This window comes from Vombatus ursinus, unplaced genomic scaffold (genome assembly GCF_900497805.2).
Source record: "Vombatus ursinus unplaced genomic scaffold, bare-nosed wombat genome assembly UNPS02014801.1, whole genome shotgun sequence".
Taxonomy (NCBI): Eukaryota; Metazoa; Chordata; class Mammalia; order Diprotodontia; family Vombatidae; genus Vombatus; species Vombatus ursinus.
The window spans coordinates 18,491,123-18,516,112 of record NW_020954579.1 but is presented as its reverse complement, the minus strand read 5'-3'; the positions used below and the strand labels follow the sequence as shown (position 1 = coordinate 18,516,112).

Sequence of the window (24,990 nt, the reverse complement as noted above, 5' to 3'; positions counted from 1 at the left end):
ATACGAGACAAGCCAGAATGTGATAAACACAAAGGTGAAATGCAGACAAAGTGCTATAAGAAATAAGATTACTTTTGAAGTGTGTGGGGGGGAGGGGGGAAGAGGGGTATCATGGAAGGCTTGATTAAAGAAACACACTTGAACTGGGCCCTAAAGAATAATGATTCAGTGAGTGTCATTAGATAAGGATTTCCATAGGCAGAAAAGAGGAGAATATGCATTCCCGGCACAAAGGTGTGGTCTACACAAATGTAGGAAGATAGGAAAAAACAAGGTGAGATAGGGGAACAGATAATGGTCTGGCTTGGCTAGAATAGAGTGTGGGAAGGAAAGGAAGGTGTATCAAGAGGGAAAAGTAGGTCTGAATCAAACAATGTATAGTCTTATTTTCCAGGCTAAGGAGTTTATATTTTATCCTACTGATAATAGAGAATCACAATTTAAAACAAAACAGGGCTGTGACATGGTCAGACCTGAGGATTCAGAACATTATACTGGCAGCTGTATGAGAGGTTGAATGGGAGAGAGGAAAAGCAAGAAGCGGGGAGATCAGTAAGGAGACTTATAATAGTCTAGGTCAGGTATTCTTAACCTGGAGACCACAAATCGATTTCAGGGAATCTATGACTTGGATGGAAAAAAGTTATATCTTTATTTTTACTAACTTTTGGTTTCCTTTGTAATCTTATGCATTTTATTTTATGCTTTTAAAAACATTCTTCTGAGGAGTTCATAGACTTCACCACACTGTCAAAGGTGTTCATGATACAAAAAAAGTCTAGGTGAAAAGATGAAGGTCTGAACTAGAATGGTGGTTGTGTGGCTTAAGAGAAGAACAATTCAAGAGATATTTGAGATGTAGAAACAAAAGTATTTAATAACTGGTTGTACTGCGGCGGTGAAGAAGAGGAAAGAGTGAAAGATGATTCAATGCTGGGTGACTAGAAGGATGGTGGCACTATCAGAAGAAACAGGGAAGTTGAGGAGACAGGCAAATTTGGGTAAGAAGATAGTGGGTTCAATACTGGACAATGTTGAGTTTGAGATCATGGAATCCTGAGAGTAGGAAAGGATCTTAGAATTCATCTAGTCAGACTCCCTATTCCATGGAGGATTATTTCTTGTCACAACAATATGGTTAGCTAGTCTGTCCTTGAACATTTCTACTGCCAGAGAACTCATTATTTCATAGGAAAGGGTTCCAATATTGTATAGCTCTATTCGTTAGAAAGTTCTTCCTTATACAACACTGAGTAGAAAACTGGAGAAAAAGGAAATCAGACTCTTACATAAATAACAAGCTCAAATGAGTTTTTGTATCTAAAGCTTTTGAACAATACATGTTCCTTATCTCCTTTTCTAAACTGAAGAAATGGGGAGTTGAATATTTCCCAATAAACTTCCCTATGTACATATGACCACAAACTCATATTCACTGCCTGGTCCCCTAATTCTTCAAATCATGCTCAATGAATTAATTTATATGTATAAAAATGTGCTTCCTCATTTCAGATAAAGATAAACTGGGAGATTTTATTTACTAAGTTTTGTTTTGGGGGGGAACCATCTGGGGCAGAAACAAAAAACTGAAAACAAAAAACAAATTCCTCAATACATATCTAAATAGTCTGGCAAAACAAATTTCTTCATTAAAGGTGTCTAAAAATGTATGCCTCTTTCTGCATTTTCATTTCATTTCCTCTCTGTCAGAAGGTAAATGGAATCTTTAATCTTTATTCTTTTGGACTCATGGTTTATCATCATGTTCATCAGGGTCCTAAAATCTTTCAAAGTTTTTTTTCTCTATAATACCGTTGTCATAGTATACATAAATTGTTCTCTTTTCTCTAACTCAAGGAAAGTGTTTTGGAAAGTAAAACATACTGTACACAGGTAAGGCCCTGTTATTAGCATGTAATCAGCAGAGTGAGGAAACACTAATTTCCATGGGAAATGGCCAAAACTGTAAAGTAATTTGCCCAACATTACACAGTTAGTTGTGGCTGAGTCAGGACTAGATAACTCAAATCTCCTGGCCCCAGTCCTGTATAAATGAGTTTAATTAATTTTAAAAGAAGAAATGGCAGAGGTTTTAGAATGAGGACAGATTAATGGAGTTCTGTGTCTTCTCTGATAAAATAAAATTTTAAAAAATGAACCCAAGTAATGAGGAAAAGGTTCTATGAGTCTCAAAGTATTAAAAGTCAAAATGCTGGGCTAAACTGTTGTGAAACCAGAGGTACTTAAAATTCTAAAAGCCTTCAATCCCTGGCCTGATGACCAGGGTATCTAATTTATATAATTTCAACATAAAAAAAAATTTTACATCTACAAAAAGACAAAAACTACACTTAAAACCCCCCATAAAATGCAAAAAGAAAAAGCTGCCTTCCTTCAGCAGCTACCTCCTCAATTCAAGGGTAATAATGGTTTGGCAGGATTTCCCGAGGGGGAAACCAGCACAGTCCAAACCAGTCTGGTGTTCCACTTCCCGAGCGTACATTAAAAGCAGTTTCCCCACTGAATAGATTACCGAGATGGAATGAATAACTCAAAACCCTCATGAATAATAGAAGCTACTAAACAAATGTTACATGTTGCATAAAGAGACAGAATTCCCAGAACTTCAGCAGTTAGTGAAAATTTCAAATTGAGCTCCAGCAGCTGCTCCAAGTTCAAAGTAACCAAGGAGGGTTTTATTACTGCCCCAATTGTTCTTCTTTGACTCTCACACCTTCTCTTCCCTGGCTTGTAGAAATGAACCCATTTCCACACCTATTGCCACCCAGGGAAGGAAGGACCAGTGGGCTCCTGCCAGTTGGGTGTTTTCTGCAGCTCAAGGTGAGCACAGCTGAGGACTCTCACTGCAGGGAGTTCTTCATCTCTGAATCTTTTCCATCCAAAACAATGTAAGGAAGCTCCTTGGGGTGTCTGAGGAGCAAAGCTTCTCAAATTCCTTTTCAATTGTAAGTTACGTAAAGTCAGAGACTATCTAATTTTAACTATCTCCAACTGCTCTCCGCATAATTCTTTGGATGCACTAAGTGCTTAATAAATGTGTGTCTGATTGCATCATTAGCCTAAAATATATACAGCAGTACTCCAAAATGCAGGTTTAAATAGTTCCCCCCCCCTTTTTTTTTTTACAATTGCTATCTTTGTTCTCTATGTCGTTCCTTCTAAAACCCAGCTCTTCCAACCCAACCCAAATAAATAAAGCCAGCAAGGGGCAAAAACAAAAATAGGACAGAGAGAAGTAATGCTTTAATACTCCACTTTACTCACCATAGGAAGATAACTTTTTGGAAAGTAGAGCACTAGGCTAAATAAATGAGAATGTACTACAGTAGAAGTGCATATATAACTTGATCTGAATAAATTTCAAAGAAGAAAAATTGAAAATGCTATTCATAGGAGCCAGAAAAGACCCTGGAGATCACTAATCCAAACTTCCTTGTTTTATGGAGGAAGAAACTGAGACAGGGCAAGGCAACAAACATTCACTAAGTGCTAACTTTGTGCTAGGCACTATGCTAAGGCCGGAGGGGTTAAGTGATTTCCCCAGGGTTGAAAAGTAAGTAGTAGGGCTGAACCTTGACCCTGGGTCTCTGCAAATCAAATACTCTTTCCACTACACTACACTAGGCCCAGCTCAAGTGCTCAGTAGGCCCCTCAGTGGTAGAGCCAAATATAAACCTCTTCAAATGTATAATAAGCTACAATACCAGTCCTGCCTAGATTCTTATCAGGAGGGCATAACTGTACCATTAACTTACGCTGTTCATTTCAGCATCATTCCTATTCTTTACTATGCCTTTATCATACCAGTTTCTTGTAAGATGGCTTTTTAAAAACCTGCTCTCTCATGCCATCATTATCTTCTTTGTAGGAGTTATTACCAGCAGGTAGGTTGGCACCATCACCATTTTCCACATGAAGTAGGGACACAGAGAGGAAATTTTCAGATGTCTATAAAAATTTAAGTGCTGGCTCTATCCTCTCCTACACTCACCACCTATGGAGGGTTTCTCTCCTAAGTGGACTTTTTGATGAAATGTTCAGGGCTCTTATCTGAAGAAAACCTTTGCCACACTAATCACATTTGCAAGAGGTCTCTCCTGTATGGGGTATAATAGTCTTGTGCTTAGAAGAAACTTGACTGGTATCTGAATTTAATTCCACATTGAATTCCATAAGATTTCCCAGATCAAAGTCAGTCAGAAAACCTGCAAAAGGGCAGTACTTGTGGTTGACTCCATATGACATGTCACTCAAACTCTTTAGCCCTACCTTCAGGATGCCATGAATGGGTAGGAAAATTTCCTACAGTCCCAGGCCCCTGTAATATCAGTCAACCCCTATTACATCATCAGTTCCACCCCACTTGTGACATCAAATGAGGATTTTGTCACACTTTCCCCACCCTTTTTGATGTCAGGTGGGATTTTTTTCCCCTATATTCACACCTAGTTACAACAGGAGACTTTTCCCCGATCTCTGAAGCAGCTGCCCGGCTACCCCAAAAAGTCCTAAGAACCCTTGCTTTGAAAGTGCTACTTCCATTCCCCAAATGTGACAGAGTTAATGGTGATTCCCTGGAATGTAACTTCTCTATATATCTGGACTTAACAAAGTTGGTCTTGTTTCCTTAGAATTTACCAATCTATTTGACTGAATTGTACAAAAGTTGGTGATGTTTCCCTAGGATTTACAATTTTTTCTCCCTCTGGACTGTACAGACATTGACTTTATTTCTGTGAGATTCATGACTTCTTTGCTCAGGACTATTTTTATCAAAAATTGCCTGGCTATCCTGGAATGAATAAGGAAAATGATGAGTTTCAGGCAGTGTAAAGGGTTATCCTGGATCAGGCCTGCACTTATCAGCCATCTAATTCTGGTGAAGGTGTAATAGAGGGCATAGAAATTGTAGTGCCGAGGGGGAAGGAATACTGTGCATAGAGAGATTAGTAATATCTTAGGATGGAATAAGGCGTGAGGATGGGGGCGTGGAGGGGAAGAGGAGAAATCAGGGATACAAACAAACAGTTGGTGGGAAAATGAGGCTATACATGCTCTGAAGAAGAAAAAAGGGCAAGTCAAGATTGGAGTGAACCAGGGGAGAGGAGACTAAGCAAAAGTGGGTAGGAAGTGATTTGACATGGAAAATGGTGGTAGAGTATGAAGAGAGTCTTTAAAAAGAGAAGATAGGTACATTCATTTACTTTTCAAGTATTTAGATGTCAACCTAAGCTAACAATAAGCTCACACTTTCAAATGGGCTGGGAATGGTGTAGTTAAATTAGGCCCCATCATGGTAAAAAGAGGAAGGGATCCAAGTCCAAGGGATGAACAACGAAAAGCAAAGCCTCAGAGCCAAAAAAAAAAAAAGGAGGGGGGCTATGTGGTAACACAAAGACTTAGTAAATGAAGTTCTGTATCTTTCCAGTGGGCTATTGATGAATATAACCCTAGGAGTTCTTTTGGAATCACTTAATCAAGGGGTCTATCTCCTCTTGATCCCAACTGTTAATGCTCTCTCTCCCTCTCAAACTACATTACATTTAAATATTTTGTATTGATGCTGTGTACATATTTGCTAGATACCTTTGATCTCCCCCATTGAAATGGAAGCTCCTAGCACGGAGATATTTGTCTCATTCTTTAGACTTGCATCTCTAGTGCCTGGCACATAGCAGGCATCTAATAAATGTTTTTTGATTGATTGATTGGATGAAGCCAAGATTCTGGACATGCTCAGGATATTGAAGCTTTTCTCAGTCTATATACAGTTAATTAGTAGAAAAAACAATCATATTTTCCCAAATCGACCACAAGAAAGAATGTCACAACACATTTTAAGATCTACACATCCTTTACCATCTTGGAAGGAAGCTATAGAGATGGCACTGTGTGTTTCAAGTTTAGTTCTGAAATTTTGTCGTGCTTGTCATACCATCTCAGATGCATAAATAAAAACCCAAGCTTCAGGACATGAAAGGTATTGGAGGATCTACACTTTAGAAGACTTATTCCAAGACCATGAGATGAGAACTTACTCTAACTGCAATGTAATTTCAAGAGGGTTCCTCAGCCTCCTCTTCCCCTTCACTCCCCACCCTGGAATGAGTCAACAGGGCTGGAGCTGAGCAGACAGAGAGTCTATGACTCTCCAGCATTCCAACCCAAGGAACTCAAACACCAAGTCTTTCCTGACTGTTCCTTATGCATAGAGTTAATTCCTGTCATCTCTCCCTGCTTCCTATACTCTCGGCATTCCAGTGTTTTTAGACAAGTCATGGGGACAGACAACTCCCTCCCCACCCACCCACATTGACATCATGTTCAGTCATCACCAGACTTTAAAGGATGGGAGCCCAGATCAACTCATCCTTTCCCCAGCCTACACCTAACAACCTTCTAGCTCCTGATCCCCTCTTCTCAGTAATTCAGAGTCACCATTTGATGAGGAATAGTTGATAAAGACATTTTAAAAGACCATATGCTAATGAGAGGGGTAATGACAATGATACTATGCTTATTTGGGACCATGCCTGTAAGCACTTAATAAATGCTTGTTGACTGACAGTACCCAGTCAGCTCAACCAGCACCACAGTGCTATGTCTATGAGACCACCCATACCATACCTTACCTCACTTGGTGAGATCAGATAAAAAATGGGAAGTCCCTACAATCACTCTTTCAGTTACCAAGTCCCTGTCTACAAAATTGACTGAGCAATTCAGGAGGGGTACGTGGTTAGGTTGAAAAGCTTGCCTGAATGAAGTCCAGTTCTTCCTATCCGGATAGAAAGCTCATTCTCATGGAAAGGCAGGGGGAATTCAGCGTTGGCTTTCTCCTTCGTTGATTTGTAATCAAAGCTCAGCATTAGGGACATTTGGGAGTCCTCAGCCATACCCTGAAACAAGAAGCACCAAAGTCAATGTGATATCAATCGGTGAATAATCAACAGCATTTATTAAGTGTCTGCTATGTAAGTAACTCATCATGCTACTACACATTTGGAATAAAAAGACAGAAGTAGAACACAGTCCCTTCCCTCAATGAGCAAACAAGCAACAACTATTTATTAAACATCAAACTATGTATGAGGCACCTGGCTAGACACCGGGGATATATTCCATGTCTGGAATGCTCTCCTTCCTCATTTCTACCCCTAATTTCTCGGGCTTCCTTCAATTCCCATCTAAAATTCCATCTTCTATAGGAAGCTTTTCCCAACCCCTCTTAATGCTCATGCCTTGCCTTTGCTGATTATTCCCAACTTATCCAGCAGATAGCTTGTTTATAAATGGTTGTTTGCATGTTGTCTTCTTCATGAGACTGGAAGCTCCTTGAGGGCAGGGACTGCCTTTTGCCTTCCTTTGTATCCCCTGCCTGGCACATACTAGGCACTTTATAAGTGCTTACTGACTGACTGAACACAAATATAATGTAGGTGATAAAAGTACTTACATATATAGGATATACATAATATATAAAGAAATTAAAAACAAAGTAGCTAAATACAAGGTACTTAGGGAAAGAAAACACTAGCAATTAGAAGGATAAGAAAAAGCTTCCTAAAAAAGACGGTGCTTGAGCTGAGTCTTAAAGGAAGAGAAAGAGTCTATGAGGCATCAGTAAGGAGGAAGTGCATTCCAGGCATATGGGAGAGCCACTGCAAAGGCATGGAGGTGGGAGGCAGACAGCATCACTTATGAGGAACAAAGAGAAGAAGGTCAGTGTGACCAGTCTGTACACCACAGCAGAGGAATACTGTCCTATAAGGCTGGAAAGATGGGTTGGTGTCAGGTTGTGAAGGGTTTGAAAAGCCATATAGATGAGTTTATAATTTATCCTACAGGCAATAGAGAGTCAATGAATTGACTGAGTAGGGGACTCACATAGTCAGATCTGGAAAACAACCTGGAAAAAAAATTTTTTTAAATTAAAACAAATTAAAAGAAATAAAAAGAAAAAGAAAAAAGAAAAAAAGAAAACAATCTGGAACCTGAAAAAGAGGTATTGGTGAGGACCAGCAGCAGACCAAAGCTCACAGGTAACGCTCTTGGTTTCTGGCCAAGCATCAGAATGATATTTAGGAGACACCAACCTGTACAAGATACTGGTGCTAGATACTACAAGGAAGCTAGGTGGCACCACAGTGCACAGAGACCTGGGCCTGCAGTCATGAACACCTGAGTTGAAATACAGCCTCAGAGTAGCTGTAGGACCTTGCACAACTGTAAAATGGAGATCAACTTCCCAGGGCTGTTGTAAGGATCAAATGGGATAATATTTGTAAAGTGTTTGGCACAGTGCCTGGAATACAATGGGTGCTTAATAAATGTTTGTTCTCTTCCCCAGTAAGATGTCTCCAATACTCAGGGACTAGTTACTGACACTCGGCAACACCAGTTCCTGGAAAGCCATTTGCCTCTCTTCCTTCTTTTCCTCTCTTCATTTGGGTGGCAACAGTGGGAAGGTAAATTCCTAACAAACTGGTCTGGATGGACCAATAGCTCTTCTGCTACACTAACAGGTTTGTTTGGGGAGAAAACTGACTCTGTAGAAATGAGCTGTTTGGGTTACCTTTGAATTGCAAGTACATTTTCTTCCAAAGTAACAGAGTTGCCTATAATTCTGTGTGTATGTAAGAGGAATGACAAGCTATTCATGTGTAGTTGATGAAAAGGTGTGTTTCAGGCATGCATTTATGTGGGATTGTGAGGAGGCATAAATGTATAAATCTTCATTTTCAATCACCTTCCCCAGATTTGTTGACAGAAATGGTTCCTTGCTCAGGAGAAGGATCTCTCATTAGAAAATCTTCTCTTTGCTGATTCCCATTATTTCAATGCAGGAAAATTTACCTGGGAACAATAATTATGCCTGTAAAAATACGAAAACTGATTCAGTGACTGAAGTCAGTCTTTAAATGGATTTTAGGTCTTAAAATCTGGATCACTCTTGGTTCTACAACTGACTTGTTACTCCCTATGTCTTCTTTCCTTTTTCCTATGGGCCAGTCTTTAAGAAAAAGACATCCCTTTTCCTTCTGGATATCAACTCTATTTGTGTCTTTGATCTAGTCTCTTATTATCTCCTTGAAGCCATTGCCCCATCAATCATTCCTTCCCTCCCTCTCATCTTCAATCTATTTCTGCCAGTTTCATACACTCTGCCTAAAAAACATGTGAAGTTTCCCTGTATCCATAAGAAGTTTTCATTTGGTCGTGCTGTCCCCTAGCTTCTCTTCCTTCTCTTCCTCCCTTCATTTGAATGGCAACAATGAGAAAAGAAGGTAAATTCTTTTTCTTTATTTTAAATTTATTAATTTATTTTTAGTTTTTGACATTCACTTCCATAAGATATTAAGTTCCAAATTTTCTCCCCATCCCTCCCCCCACCCCAAGAGAGCATGCAATAATATATGTATATATTATTTGTATATGCATATATTAAACCTATTTTCATGTTGTACAGAAGAATTAGAACCAATGGGAGGAACCACGAGAAAGAAGAAACAAAAAAAAAAGAGAGAGAGAGCAAATAATAATGCTTTGATCTGCATTCAAACTCCATAGCTCTTTTTCTGGATGTGAATAGCATTTTCCATCATGAGTCTTCTGGAGTTGTCTTAGATCCTTGCATTGCTAAGAAGAGATGAGTCCATCAAAGTTAGTCATCACACGATGTGGCTTTTACTGTGTACAATGTTCTCCTGGTTCTGCTCACTTCACTCAGCATCAGACCATACAGGTCTTTCCAGGTTTTTCTGAAGTCACCCTGCTCATCATTTCTTATAGCACAATAGTATTCAATTACATTCATACACCACAACTTAGCCATTCCCCAACTGATGGGCATTTCCTCAATTTCTAATTCTTTGCCACCACAAAAAGAGCCACTATAAATATTTTTGTACATGTGGGCCTTTTCCCATTTGTATGATCTCTTTGGGATACAGCTCTACAAGTGCTATTGATGAGTCAAAGGGTATGCACAGTTTTACAGCCCTTTGGGCATAGTAAGGAAGTAAATTCTTAATGAGTCTATTTCAACCATTAGCTCCTTGGTGACATTACTAGCTCTGTTTGGGGAGGGCACTGATTCTCTCTGTGGAAATGAGCTGTTTGAGTAATCACTAAATTTTATATATATGTTTGTATAAATAACAGAGAGTTGCCTATAATTCTATGTGTCTGTAGGAGGAATAGGAAGGAGTTATTCAAGTATGGAAGAACAAGGTATGTTTGGGCCATGCTTTTATTCCTTCTCTGCTGATTCCCATTATTTCAATACAGGAAAATTGAGTAGGAATAATAATCGTGCTTGCAAAAATAGGAAACCTGACACAGTGATTGAAGTCATGTATTTTAAAATGTAACCGAATTAAAGCTGACTTTAAATGGATTATAAGTTTCAAGTCTGGAGAGTGACTTCTGTCTTGGTTCTGTCACTAACTTGTTCCCCTATGTCTTCTCCCTTTTGTCCTTTGCTCTAGTCTTTGAGAAGGAAGAATCTCTTTTCCTTTTTGAGGCAGACCCCCCTATTTGTGCCCTTAATCCAGTCCCCTACTATCACCTCTATGGGACTTTGCCACCAAACATTCCTTCCCTTTTCATCTTCACTCACTTTCTACGGTTTACCTCCCTGATGCCCATAAAACATGGGAAGTCGTCTTCTCCTCCATCCATAAAACAATCTTCATTTAACCCTGCCATTTGCTCTTCTATTGCCCTATAGCTTTCTCTTACTTTTTACTTCCAAGATACTAAAAAGAGTTATCTGCTTTCAATGCTTCTACTGCATCTCCCATTAGTGCCTTACAATTCATCTTTTGATTGTACCACTTCATTGAAACTGTTCTCCAAGGTTACCAATGAGATATTTTTATTGTTGTTCAGTCATTTTCAGTTGTGCCTGACTCTTTGCAACCCCATTTGGGGATTTCTTGGCAAAGATACTAGAGTAGTTTGTCATTTCCTTCTCCAACTTGCCAGTAGTTGGCATAGTGCCTGGCACATAGTAGGAACTTAATAAATGTTTACTGATTGATTTGTAGCCAGTGTATATAGTTTTCCTGGTTCTGCTTAGTGACTTTACATGAGACATGGAAGCGCACGGAAATAACAACAATATTTTAAATACTAAGTTCATATCATCTGTCCTGATTCTATCTGACATCTTTGATATTGCTTACCACTTCTTCCTCCTAGATACTCTCTCCTCTCTTGAACTCCATGATAGTGTTCTTCTCTTTTTCCTTCTCTTTTTTTCTTTTTCATTATCCCATGCTGATACATCATCCATCTGCCACCCCAAGGTTCTGTTTTAGACCATGGTTCTCTCCTCATCCCTTTGAAGATAACTTTCAAATACCAATCATCTCAACGTGCCTATAATGTCCCACAAGTACTTTAAACTCAACATGTCCAAAACTTGAATTCATCATCATTCCACCCAATACTGTTCTTTGTCCCAACATCAACATCATCCATTTTTGTCTCTCCCATCTTCCTAGTTCTCAATAATCAATTAATTACTTTGTTGTTGCTTCTACCACAACATATGTCAAATTTGTCCTTTTTTTCCCATTCATTTGACCAACATCCTAATTCCAAGCCTCATTATGTCTTCCTTGAACATTAACAGTTATCTGATGGCTCTCCCTGCTTGCAGTATTTTCCCCTTTTCTCATCTGTTCTTCACACAGCTGTAAAATAATAAATCCAAGAAATCCACCTCCTGACCTCCCTAGCATCTTTCGAGTAAAATCTCACCTTCTACAAGAAACTTGTCCCGGTCCTGTTAATGTTTGTGCCTTCCCTCTGAAATCACCTCCAATTTACATTGTATATATCTTGCATGTACAAAGTTGTTTGCATGTTGTGTTCCCCATTATTGTGAGCTCCTGGAAAGCAGGAACTGTCTTTACCTTTCTTTGTCTTACTAGAGTTTATTTATTTAGCACAGTGCCTGCTACAAAATAAGGTTTAACAAATGCTTGTTGACTTGACCCCAGTGCCTAATGGAGGGAACATTAGCAGATTCAGGGAACTTACACCAAATCCTCACTATTAACACTATTCACTACAATACATATTCTTTATAAAGCATATTCATCATGCTGTTTAGTTCCTAAAGTACCTCTGCAGGGATACCAAGAATGTTATAAATGAAGCTTTATGGCAGGGACTTTTGCATTTCTCATGAGATCAAGAGAGTAAAAATCTGAACAGTGGCTCCTGAACAAAGAAACAATGGAACTATGGAAGAATTTTGACATTAGTTAAAGGTGATATTTCAGAAAACTTGTGATTCTACTCTGTTAGAACATGAGAATGAAGGTTTACCCTTCTACTAAACACTGGCTAATTCCACTGTTTAGTACTAATAAGGCTAAGATCATGAGTCCGATAACCCAATTGGGTGAATTTTATTCTATACCAGAGCCAAAGCCAGTACTCCAAACCAATGGTATCAAACTTAAAACAGAAATGGGGGCCAGGAAATCATACATCCCTGTGTAAACCAAATGTTAATATTATCCATGTATATTTATTTTGTTAAATATTTCCTAATTATATTTTAATCTGATCTGGCTGCACTAGGGAGTGCTGTGGGCCTCATGCTCAACACTTCTGCTTCAAATAATGGTCTGCCATTTTGGAAATGAATACAGTGGTCACAAAGGGGGTGGGGGTGAGGGAGAGAGCAAGATGCTATAGATTGCTCAGTGTGATTCATCTTCATTTCTCAAGTAACTCCATAAAGAATATAATCTGATGATGGTTTGGATCACAGGATCATAGGATGCAGAGCAGAAAGAGACCTTAGAGAGCCTACTCCAAACCCCTTCATTCTACAGATTAAGAAACTGAAGTCTGGAAATTAACTGCTCAGGGTCCCAAAGGCAACAGAACTGGGATTTCTAGCCCACAGTCTCTGATTCTTATTCCCATGTTTTTTCCACCACACCATCAGCTTCAAATGAAAAAGACAGTATATATCTATATATATAGATAGATATATATATCTATATATCTATCTATATATATAGATATATTTTTTAGTGAGGCAATCGGGGTTAAGTGACTTGCCCAAGATCACACAGCTGGTACGTGTCAAGTGTTGGGTCTGAGGTCAGATTTGAACTCAGGTCCTCCTGAGTTCAGGGCTGGTGCTCTATCCACTGTGCCACCTAGCTGCCCCAAGACAGTATATTTTTTAACTCCTTCAATTCCAACTTAGACAAAAAGTATTTATGAATAAACACGACACTTTATTCCAATTAAAACATGAGAATTAGGAGCATTTTATGATCTATCCACAGAAATGTAACCACTTATGGAAAAAAATTGATTACCCAATTCACCTTGCTTTCTTAATCAGTGAATAATATCTTTCATAACAGAATCTCACAAAAGATATCTGTGTGAGGTTGAAAGTCTGTGACTTCCCTACAAGTCTCAGTTCTAATGACTAAGAACAAGACCTTAGAGCAGGGGGTTCACCCTGACCTTTTGGGGTCATCCCTTTGGCAATCTGGTGAAACCTATGGATCCCTTCTCTGAATAATGTTTTTGAACACATAAAATAAAACACTCAGGATTACAAAGGAGATCAATTATATTGAAATAAAAATGTAATTTTTTTCCTCATTCAAGTTCACAGACCTGAAATCTGTCAAAACAGACCCCTTGTGGATGCCAGGTTAAGAACCTCTGTACTAGAGGATTAAGATACCTAATTCTTTCATTTCTTTCTTTCCAAGTAATGGCTTGACTAAATCCATCATTTATTATCTTTCCATTTGTGTAACACTGGCTGCTCCATTATTCTACTCATTACTTTCCTTGATGCAGTTTAATGAGGGCAGCAGCACCTCCATTAATTCCCAAATTAGGGGCTGTGCTAAACAATTGCCCTCCTGGCTCTGAAAGCCAAATTCTATGGTCTCTTTGTGAGCTTTTCCCCAAGCTTGGCAGCTTGGAAGGCTGCTCCCCCTGAAGCTTAGAAGTCCCCTGGAGTGTCCCACCAGGGTGCCTCAGGAATGCTTCCACCACTTCAATGGGGATCACACAAAGAGAGAACCTGTCAGGATGTCTCAGGACTACCTTAAAGCTAGACAGAGAGAGAAGCTCAGACGGAGAGAGAAGCTCAGACGCAGAAAGGAACTTGAGGATTCACCAAGTCCTTGCCTCACAGATACTGTCCAATTACCCCCAGCTGCCAAACACTGCAATATATTCTCAGCTCTTGGGTTGTTTATATGTTTTAATTATTTCTAATTCTACATCTCCTTATGCAGGCATCTAAGAAGTCACTGCTGCAATAAAGGCATGTTTCATTATGAGAAGACATCAGCTGATTGCCCTCCTGTTGTTTTCTTTCTTTTTATAATGTGATAGATGCTTAACTAGGGGTAGGATATGAAAAGGGAATAACTTCATTCCAACAGAGACTCTGTAGCATCCATAAGCACTAAAGCTGTTATGTACTGAGGCAGTGAATGAAAGCCAGAGGCAAGGAGGCCTGGGGGAGAGAGCCCCTTGTTTCTGTACAGCTACCATTAAACCTTGCTTTGGTTTTAGCATTAGTTGGGGGGTGACTAGGGCCTTGAGGAGTTATAAAAATGTTGACGCTAATGGTAACTCTCATAAGCTCCCCCTCCCAAGTAAGGATTCAATTCTTGTAACCTCCTACAAGAAGAAAAGTTCATCAATTGAGCAATTCACTTTCTTTTTGTTGTTGTTGGTTTGTTTTTGTTTTTGTTTTTGGAGGCAATGGGGGTTAAGTGACTTGCCCAGGGTCACACAGCTAGTACGTGTCTGAGGCTGGATCTGAACTCAGGTCTTCCTGACTCCAGGGCCAGTGCTCTATCCACTGTGTCACCTTGCTGCCCCCCAGTTCACTTTACAATTTTCTGTGAACTTTAGCAAGCCAATTAACCCCTCTCAGCCTCATTTTCCTCATTTGTAAAATAGGGATGATAATATTTGCTCTACCTATCTCATAGGACTGCAGTGAAGTAAATACTTGCAAACCGTAAAGAGCAATATTAAAAAAAAAACAAAACTAAACTATTATTTCCAACCTACTAAGAACAAACAAACAGAAAAACACCCCAAACCTAAAACCCACACTTTCAGCTTGATATGCTTTTGCACTTTTATCATTTCATATTTCTTTTGATTACCAGACTTAGGTGCAATTGTAGATTCCAACAAATTTCTTCTTATCACCCTCCTAAATCTTATAGGATGAATATTTACCTATGGCCATTTTAAAAGGAACCAAATAAACAATATTCCCACTCTTTCCCAATCCCACCTCTTCTCCATGATAGCCTACTCAATTCAACTTAAAAACTATTAACTCAGAACCTATTATACATAAGGTACTGTACTGAGTACCAGGATATAAAAGTAACAAAGTTAATTCTGCTCTTCCCTTTAACAGAGAGTCTGAGAAATGTTTCATGGAGAAGGAAGAGATAGGTAGATAGATAGGTAGATACATAGATAGACAGACAGACAGACAGATATGCAGACATCAGAGATGTCACGAAGATAAAAACTACAAAATTTGACAATGATGGGATATGTGGAGTGAGTGAGAGTGAGGTGCTGAGCATAATGGCAAGGTTGGAAAGCCTGGGTAAGTGGAAGGATAGTTGTGTACTCAACAGTAATAAGAAACTTGAGAAGAGGATAGTGTTTTAGAGAAAAGATAGTGAGTTTTATTTTGGTTATGTTGCATTTCAGATGCCTACAGGATACCCAATTCAAAATATCCAAAAGACAGTTCATAATACAAAACTAGAGCTTAAGGGAGGTTAAGATTATATATACAGATCTGGGAATCATCTGCATAGAGATGATAACTGACCACATGGGAGCTTATAAGTTTAACAAGTGAGATAATGTAGAAGAACAAAAGAAAGCAAGGGATAGGGCCTTGGCAATACCCATGGTTAGTGGGCATAACCTAGAAGAAGATCCAATAAAGGGGACTGAGAAAGAGTGATCACTGGGAGAGAGTCATGTCATGAAAACTTAAATAAGAGAATATTGAGAAGGAAAGGCTAATCACTAGCATCTAAGGTTGCAGAGAGGTCAGGAAGGATAAGGACTGAGCAAAGGAAATGGTCTTTGGCAATGAAGATTTGGCAATGAAGAGATCAATGGTAATTTTGGAGAGAGTAGTTTCTGTTGAATGATAGGATCAGAAGCCAGATTGCAGAGGGTTTAGATACAAATGAGCAACGAGGAAATGGAGGCATCTAGTATAGATTCTTTCTTACAGAGTTTAGCAGAAATATTTGGTGATGTCTACCTTGGATGGCTGGATCAAGTGAGTTTTTTTAAGGAAAAGGGAAGACATATACTTGTTTGCAGGGAGTAGAAAAGAAGTCAGTAGATAAGGAGAGACTGAAGATTAGAGAGTGGGGTTGACTGAGTGGACAATCTGCTGAAGAAGACAGCAAGGTATGGGCTCAAGGCTGTATGCAGACGGGTTTGCCTTAGTAAGAAGGGCCACCTCTTCATCCAAGAAAGGGATGAAGGAGGCACTACTAAAAGAAGATATGTAAGTGATGTGAGATGAGGATGTGTGAAGAGGATAGAACTCTTAGCTAACACACTCAATTTTTTCAGTGGGGTATTACGGCGAGGTCCTTCACTGAGAGGACAGAGGAGGGAGTACTTATGGAAGGCTGAAGGAGGAAGGAAAATTCTGCAACAGCCATTGTTACGTGTGGAAGAAGGAATCAATTAAGGAGGCATAAAAGTATTGCCTTGCTATATAGTGAGGACCCAGCTGAGATTGTGTAACACAAATTTCTAGTGGATCCAGTTCACATGATTTCATGAATTTCTCTGCTTACTTCAGCAGGACACTAACAAAAAGCAAAGAAGGCAAGTAGTGGAAATAATCAAAGGTTAGGATTTTCAGGACATGATCTGGTCAATGGACAAAGGGGGGCAAGAGATTCCAGTGTACTAATTCAGCAAAGACCATGCTAAGGAAGGCAGAAGAGTGAATCCAGCAAGGCTGATGGCATGTGAAAGGGCCTGAAGAGTGAGGGGAATGGAGGTACTGGTGTGGGAAGAACAGGGTTAGTGGTCAAAAAGATACCCAGCAAAGAGAGAATAATAAAAGATTATGATCAGATAATTCACCAATCATTGAACTGGTATGCCCATTTTTAGACAGTTTTGATTAAGAAAAAAAAAGTTCTTATATCGAGCACCCATAAAATCTTAGATAGCTATCATGTCCCCATTCCACCTTCTCTTCTCCAGACCACATACCCCTAGTTCTTTCTAATAATTCTCATGAAGGCAAGGTTTTAAGTTTCCTCCCCATCCTGATCACCTTCTTAAATGTTTTTCTTAAAATGTGGTTCCCAGAACTAAACCCCATAACTCAGATGTGGTCTGACCAGGACAGAGTAGAGTGGGCCCATATTTCCCTTATCCTATTCACTGATCTTTTGTTAATGGAACCTAAGATCACATGAGCTTTTTTGATTACTGTATCACTCTCCTGATTCATACTGAGCTTGCTAGAATACCAAGGTCTTTTTCCTGAGGCTAGACAACTTAAACTACTGCATAAGTATATCTCCTCTACCCTATCACTTGTACAGATATAGCCTAAGTATAGGGCTTTTCACTTGTAACAAGGAAAATACCAAAGTATAGTCCTCAGAACCATATCCACTAACAGTCTTCATTTGTGACCTTACAACAGTAGTCACAGGACAAGAGAACAGCACACACTTTGTGAACTGAGGGTTGTTTTCTACCTCCTGAAAATGTTTAACTAAATGGGGGGGGGGGGCTGCCACAGCACTTCTATAGGAAACTGATCCAAGCTGTTTTCTGACTCATCATAAAAAGCCTAGATTACAGGCCTGGATTACATTTACATATGGTAAACTCATTGCTTTACAAAGAACTGTAGCAACTACATATGCATGTACACACATATATATGTTTAGATTATATAACTTAACTCTGGCTTGCACATTAGTGACTAAAAAGTCCCTAATCAGGAATTCCCTCTCAATATCTCAGCCCTCATCTAACAGTCATTCCTGTATCTCTGCCTCCCTGATACCAACCCTGACAGATGCTCCTACAGAGCGCTTAACTTCACAAAGCACTCTAATATTTGTGATCTCATTCAATCCTCATAATATTCATACTGACGCCACCATGGTAGGAGTTTATGTCCCTATTCCTCCATTCCAGTTCAATTAAAAAAAAAAATTAAGTCCCTACCATGTGCTAGGTGCCTGGGATATAAAAACAAAAACCAAATACACTTGGGGAGAGGGGGTAACATACACAGATTTTAAAAAATATGCAGGATAAGCAAAGTAATTTCAATAAGTAGAAAACACACCAAATGAGGAGTCAAGAAAGGCATCAAAAGGGAAGGTAATATTCGAGCTGAGCTTTGAAGGAAGGCAGTGATTCTAAGAGGCACAGGCGAAGAAGGTGGACATTCTAGAGTCTAGGGACAGTCTGCGCAAAAGGCACAGGTTTGTGACATAGAATGTGATATATGGGGAATGTGATATATGGGAAAAATGTACGAATGGGGAAATCAGGCTGGAAAGGCAGGAAGCAGGGGACAGATTAGAAGGGCCTTCAGTCCTTCCCACAATATGGACTCATTGCAGATTTTTTTTTAACAGAGGAGTAAAATGGTCACTCCTGGAGCAGCTAGATGGCGCCATAGTGCATAGAGTGCTGGGCCTAAAGTCAGGGAGACTGTTCTTCCTAAGTTCAAATCTGGCCTCAGACACTTACTAGCTGTGTGACCCTGATCAAGTCACTTAACCTTGCTTGCCTCAGTTTCCTCATCTGTAAAATGAGCTGGAGAAGGAAATGAAAATGGTAAACCACTTCAGTATCTCTGCTAAGAAAACCTCAAATGGGTCACAAAGAGTTGGACATGACTGAAACAACTGAACAACAACAAAATAGTCACCTCGAGGTTTTGTGACTATCAACTTACCAGCTGTATGGAGTATGGGGTGGAGAAAGGGGAAATGGGAAGCAGGAAGAACAATTATGAGGTCATTGTACAAAACATCTGACCGTTGTTTCATCCCGGTGCAGAGGGCCTAATGCTCTGTTTTCCATCCCACAGGGTGATGAATCATGGAACATCTTTCCAAAGTACTTGGATTGTCCCCTGGAGCTCATGACATTGCAATTCTGCTACATTAACTTGCGGTTTCCAAATGCTGAGGTGAAAAACATTTAAAATGCTTCTGTGCAAAGTTGAAAAGCTCTCTTTTTTTCCCTCTTCTACCTCTTTATTCCTTCTTCACTCCCTCCTGGCACTCCCTCCCATCTCAAATGTACAGAGAACAGGGAGTAGACTGCTGGGCGGTACACAGAAACACAGAGCCAAGACCTCAGAAAATGAGACTGCTGTTGTCCTGTGGCTTCTTTTATTATCTAGTCAAGGTTTGGGTTAGGTCATTGACTCTGAATAAACACATAAACTTCCTCCCCCTGTAGAAAGGCCACAGAGGGGTACCTAGGCTAGAGCAGAAAAACATTTTCTGAAAAGAAAACTTGGGGGGAAAAAAGATAGAAGAAAGGGACTGCTGGGACAGGCCACAGATGAAAAGTACATGTTTTTTGTTGTTTTTCTTCCTTCCTTTCTTTTTGTTTTAATCACTCCTTTAAGAAATAAAAGTCACACGCAACTCATAATTGCTGAAGGTCTCCAGTATCAGAAAGACAACTGCTGTTTGTTACTGAGCCACAGAAACATGTCACTAAATTAAATGCCCAGAGCAGAATTGAATGGATGGGCCCATCCCCAAATGAAGTTTATAATGGAAAACAAAATGCAATGGCATTAAGCAACAACCGGCTAAGTATCATTAAGCTACCCAGCAGCACCAACAATTTATTTGTAAGCCATCTGTGTTTGTCCAAATTCTCAAAAGCAAATGTCCCTGTGCTTGTGTTCCTACCTCCCTATGCCCCTCATTAATCCCTTCAGTGCCAGATCTCATCAGAGATGTCTCTGTCCTGCTCATAGCTGAGCCAGGAGAGGGCAAAGCAGAAGGGCCTAGCTTCTTCAACCTCTCCAGGATATTCGGTGACTAAATGTAGGAAAGCCTGACCTTCACCAAACACACACAAACACACACAAGCCTTTTATCTCACTCATGTGGAAAAAGAAAAAAACGCTACTAACATTCCCTGCTGGATTTCACCTCTTCTAGCTGTAAAGGCTCTGAGCCTCTCCCTACCCCATGCTAAGCAGGCCCTTTAATTGGGACTTGTTAGCAGGTCAAAACACCCGGGTGAAGGGAAAAAGGGAAAGGCCAGGTGGACTAATTGGGGTCCACTGCTCACTAGAGCTAAATTTTTTTTAAAAAGGCAGAGAGTTACACAGCAGTGGAGTAGGGAGTGGGCCTCTTGAAAGCCACCCACTTCCCTGCAAAAGTTCCTCTCCTGCTGTGGAAAGGGATGCAGGAGGTAACTTCACTAGATTCCCCTTTGATCACTCTAAATCCTCCTTTCTCTCCTCTCACTCTTCCTGTTTCACACAGTCACACGAGGTGATGTTAAATAATTGAGGTTGTTTTTATTCCTGAGAAATTGCAATAATAATGATACTTGTAACACAATCTAAAATCATTCTACACAATGGAAAAATACTTAAATGCTGCCCCTTTTACTAACTAGAACACAACTGACCCTTCCACAATGGATGCCTTTTTCTCCTGAAAACTCCTGCAGAGGTCTGTATCACAAGGTGAGACTGGCCTTGAAACTGATAAGATGATAAGGTGAAATAAGTAGGGAGGCCTCCCGGCCTCCAAAAATGAGGGCTGCTGCATCTCTTTCTCAGCTCTCCCACTAAAGCGTTAATGACCACAGACAAGTCATTCATTCCCCATCCCACTTGCCACAGGTTCCCTAAGTCCCCACCAGTCAGGGTGTCACACTACTGTGCCCTGATGAACATCAAAGTCAGGTGACTTGTTCCTTACTGTTGGATTGCTGAACCAGCTGTCAGTTAATAGTCAGTAGTCGATAAATGCTTATTAATCGCCTACTATGTGCCTGGCACTGTGCTAAGTGCTGGGGATACAAATACAAAAAGAAAAAAGAAAAGACAGCCTGCCCTCAAGGAGCTTACAATCTAACAGAGGAAGACAACACACAAAAGGATGCTGAAAAGTTGGTGGAGCAGGGAGTGCAAGGTACCCAAAATGGGGGCGTGGGGAAGTCCCAAAGCCAGGTGGAAATGAGGAGGTATCTGTCTTGAGCCTCCTTCCTTAAATGGAGGTTTTAGAGTTCATGGCTCTTCGCTACCCTCAGTGAGGCAGAGGGTAGTGAGCAGGTATGAGAACCAAGAAATATCACATCTTATAGGATTATGAGTTTTCCCAGTGATGATGATGATGAGATGGAATTCCACTCAATCATTCACTCACATATTCATTCATATATTCTCATTCGGCCTTATTCCTTTGCCTCTGTACAATGAATGCATCAATCATAAGGTTCACGGTGTGAACCTGAGTGTCCTGAAAGGTACCTCTGGGAACATAGGTCCTCTGTTAACTTTATTTTAGGATTGCTATTTTCAGTTATTTTGTTTCTTTCTGGAGTAGAAGCCTAAGTTCATTTGCATAGCTTGTATAATGGGATTTTTATCCATTTTTGACATGCTATGTTAGTACTAAGTATACCCTGAGTCTTTGTATGGCTGGATCCCAAGCAATTCAGTGAGTTTCAGATTATTAGGGGCATTTTAAGATTGCCCTGGGGATATGTATTTTTAAAATTATCAACCAGAGCCCTTGCTCAGTTTCACTTACCCATTCAACCAACAAGTAATTACTTAGTGCCTAGCTCTGTGCCAGGTGCTCTGGGTAGTACTAGACATGATTTCTACCCTCAATAGAGGAGGTGACAAAAATGGGGTTTATAAAAAAAAAAAAACAGATGAGGAAATAAGACTTAACACAATGGCAAAAATACAGGCCCTATTCTCAAGGAGCTCACAGGTTGGATCTGAGTGGTTTGACCACAAAAGAGACAGGGAAGCAGGATCCCTCTAAATAAGCAGAATGAGTACTTAGAAACTCTGGAGTTTCCTATCTTTGTATGAATGCTTGCTGTCACCCCTCAAGGGTTCTAACTGGACATCTAGGGGCATCTATATTCCGCTGGAAAGTGGCTCCCAGGAATTGTCAGTGATCATGTCTATTGAGGCCTGAAGAACCCCAGCGTGCCTGGGGTTGATACTCCAGAATTCACCAAGGGGAACTTGCCTGTGATTTAAGAGTCACTCCTTACAGAGACAGTGGTCTGGGGCTTGTGTGAAAACACCCATACTGGATGGTTTCATCTCACCTTCCCCCCAGACGGAATTCATATTCCTATGAGTGAATGAAGGTATGAATGAATGAGCATCCATTAAGCACTTACCACTAAGTTAAGCAGTAGGGATAAAAACAGAAAAGGAAAGCAGGCCCTGGGAGCCCAAGGAGCTCACGTTCTAATGCGGGAGATAAAACGCATAGCAGAGTTCAACTGCAGGGCAGAGAGAAAGGCAGCGTGTGCCTGCAGAGTAGATGGCAAAACCCAAGGATCTTTAGGGCACAGTAACAGTGCAGATACTAAGGCCCTGGGGTCTGGAGGAAGGAACAGCAGGACAGCTGGTAGGTTCTAGGGCCCCAGAAGGCATAGTGGAAAATGAACAGCAATGCTCAGGGGGCTGGAGGATGCAGGGAGAGGCTAAAATAGAAGGTCTAGTGGGGCAGGGAAGTCCTAAGGACACGACCCTTCCTGGAGCTCCTCACCAGGGCCTCAGTCCAGCTGACTAAATCACAAACACACCAGACTTTTTAAGTACAATGCACAAAGCGGCAGTCAGGTGTGTGTTATAATTTTTGGTGACTTTCTTATATACTGACTATCTCATCCCTGTATAAGAAACATAAGAAATACTTTTTTTTAACTAAGAACAGTCTGCCAGTCCTGCAGATACCATATACTGTGTTTTAACTCAGTTTTTCTAAATGATGCTCCATGTTTCACTGATGACAACAACTGCAGCATTCATTACAATGTGAGGGCTTCTTAAACTTTCCACTTGCAACCCCTTTTCCCGTTTCAGTAGTATTAGTTGGCATTGTATGGCATTAAGGCACGCACAGTGCAAAGTGCGCATGCTTTGTGTTCAGAACCAAGGCTGCAGTGAGGTTGCATGATGCAACATAGGCTAGAACTGCCAGAAACACCTCTGATTCATTATGCGTTTGATTTTTAATTAACTTTTGGTCACTGCATGTTCAGAAACCTTTTGCTGTTGCCAAATTTTTTGTGACCCCATTTGGGGTCATGACCCATAGTTTGAGAAGCACCATACTACATTATAGATGAATGCTGCTCAAATTCAATTCTAAGCTAAGTATTTTGGAGTTAGAGAGGTCAACTTCAGGGAGGCCATAATGCAGCCCACTGGCAAATTCTTTAAAGGGATTATTAAGTCTAGACCCATGGCTTGGATGTTTTTGCCTTCCCTCAGCCTCCAAAGATATTCCCAGAAAAATAACTGGTATTTCTAAATCTGAGAGATATTTTCATTTAGAGTTAAACTCAAGAGAGAGAAAATAATAACATTTCCTTTAAAAAAAAGAAAAGAAATAATGTGGGGATATACTAATATCAGAATTACTTTTAGACTGCTCTAGGGAGATGGCCTGGGAAGGAAGCAGTTTGGCACTGGGAATCATTACCGCATGTAATCACATCACACGTCTATTTTAAACGAATGGGAGAAAATCCTGGGAAAATGTCAGGCAGAGTAAAAAGTAACCCAGGGCACAGTTCCTCTATAATACTCAAATAAACCATTAAAATGCCCCCAAATGGACCAAATGCAACAATAACAAGAATGGGAAAACTGAAAGAATTAGATAATTCTTATAAGAAAATATAACTGAAAACCAGTTGACCAGCCCTCCCATGCCCCACCAACTGGACTTGGCAATGTTGGTTCCAGGAAGCCTGTGGCCCTGAAGCTTTGGGGGCAGACTTTTCAAGTCAACCCCACTCCAACTCTGCCCACCTTTCCACTGTGTTCTCTAGGGTTCCTGTTCCATACTGAATAAACTCCCCTTCACCTTGGACCTCTATTGCTCACATTCCTTCCGTCTATTAGCCTGGGCTGAGTCTTGGCTCCCTTCTGACCACACCGGCCAGTGTCTCCAGGACTATCCTTCTCTCACACCCCTCAACACACCGTCCCTGAAGGGAGAGTTGCAATATTCCTTACCCTCTACTGTCACTTCCAGAATCTCCCTTTCACTAAGGAAGCTGGCCTACTTTAAATTACACTTAATCAAAAAGCTTCTACTGAATCCAAATTATTGTAGCTGCAATATGCTGACCTCCCAGGTCATTCTCCCCCTTTCTCAAAGAGGCAATGTTCCCCACCCTTCATCCCTTCTCCTCTGGTTGGTACTTTCCTGGTCTAGACCACCATTTTTTTTAAAAGGCCATGCCCACGTAACCACTGTCTCCCCTCCTCACTCTCAGAACTTCACCTCCCTGGCTATTGAGATGCCTCCACACTGTGGCCCTCCCTCACTCCTCACTGCTTAGTCCCTGGCCCAGCTTCCCCTTTTACAAGGTGCCCAGGCCATGTTCCCTCATTCATTCTTCATTATTTAAGCTTATCTACTTCCTCAACGTCAGCCTTGCCCTTGTAAGGGCATCCTCCCACACCCCCTCTACAGCCTCTCTTTATGAGTTGTCTTCCCTATTTTAAACATAAGCTCCTTGAAAGTAGGGCCTGTCTTTTCTGCTTGTATTGGTATCCTCAGTATCAGCCCAGTGCCTAGCACATAGTAGCTTTTAACAAATGCTTTATTCCCCAGTCAAAGAGTTCAACACCTAGCTTACCATCTCCCTCTCCTC

At 40.4% G+C, this 24,990-nt stretch overlaps 1 protein-coding gene across 3 annotated transcripts in view; it reads right to left on the bottom strand.

Annotated features, from left to right (window-relative positions):
• SLC39A11 (solute carrier family 39 member 11) overlaps window positions 1-24,990 on the bottom strand; it is a 496,966-nt gene that overhangs the window by 323,314 nt on the left and 148,662 nt on the right. For all 3 annotated transcript variants that reach the window (XM_027873289.1, XM_027873287.1, XM_027873288.1), the window contains exon 5: window positions 6,779-6,920. In XM_027873289.1, the coding sequence (XP_027729090.1) occupies window positions 6,779-6,920 (142 nt within the window). The remainder of the gene's footprint in view (window positions 1-6,778; window positions 6,921-24,990) is intronic.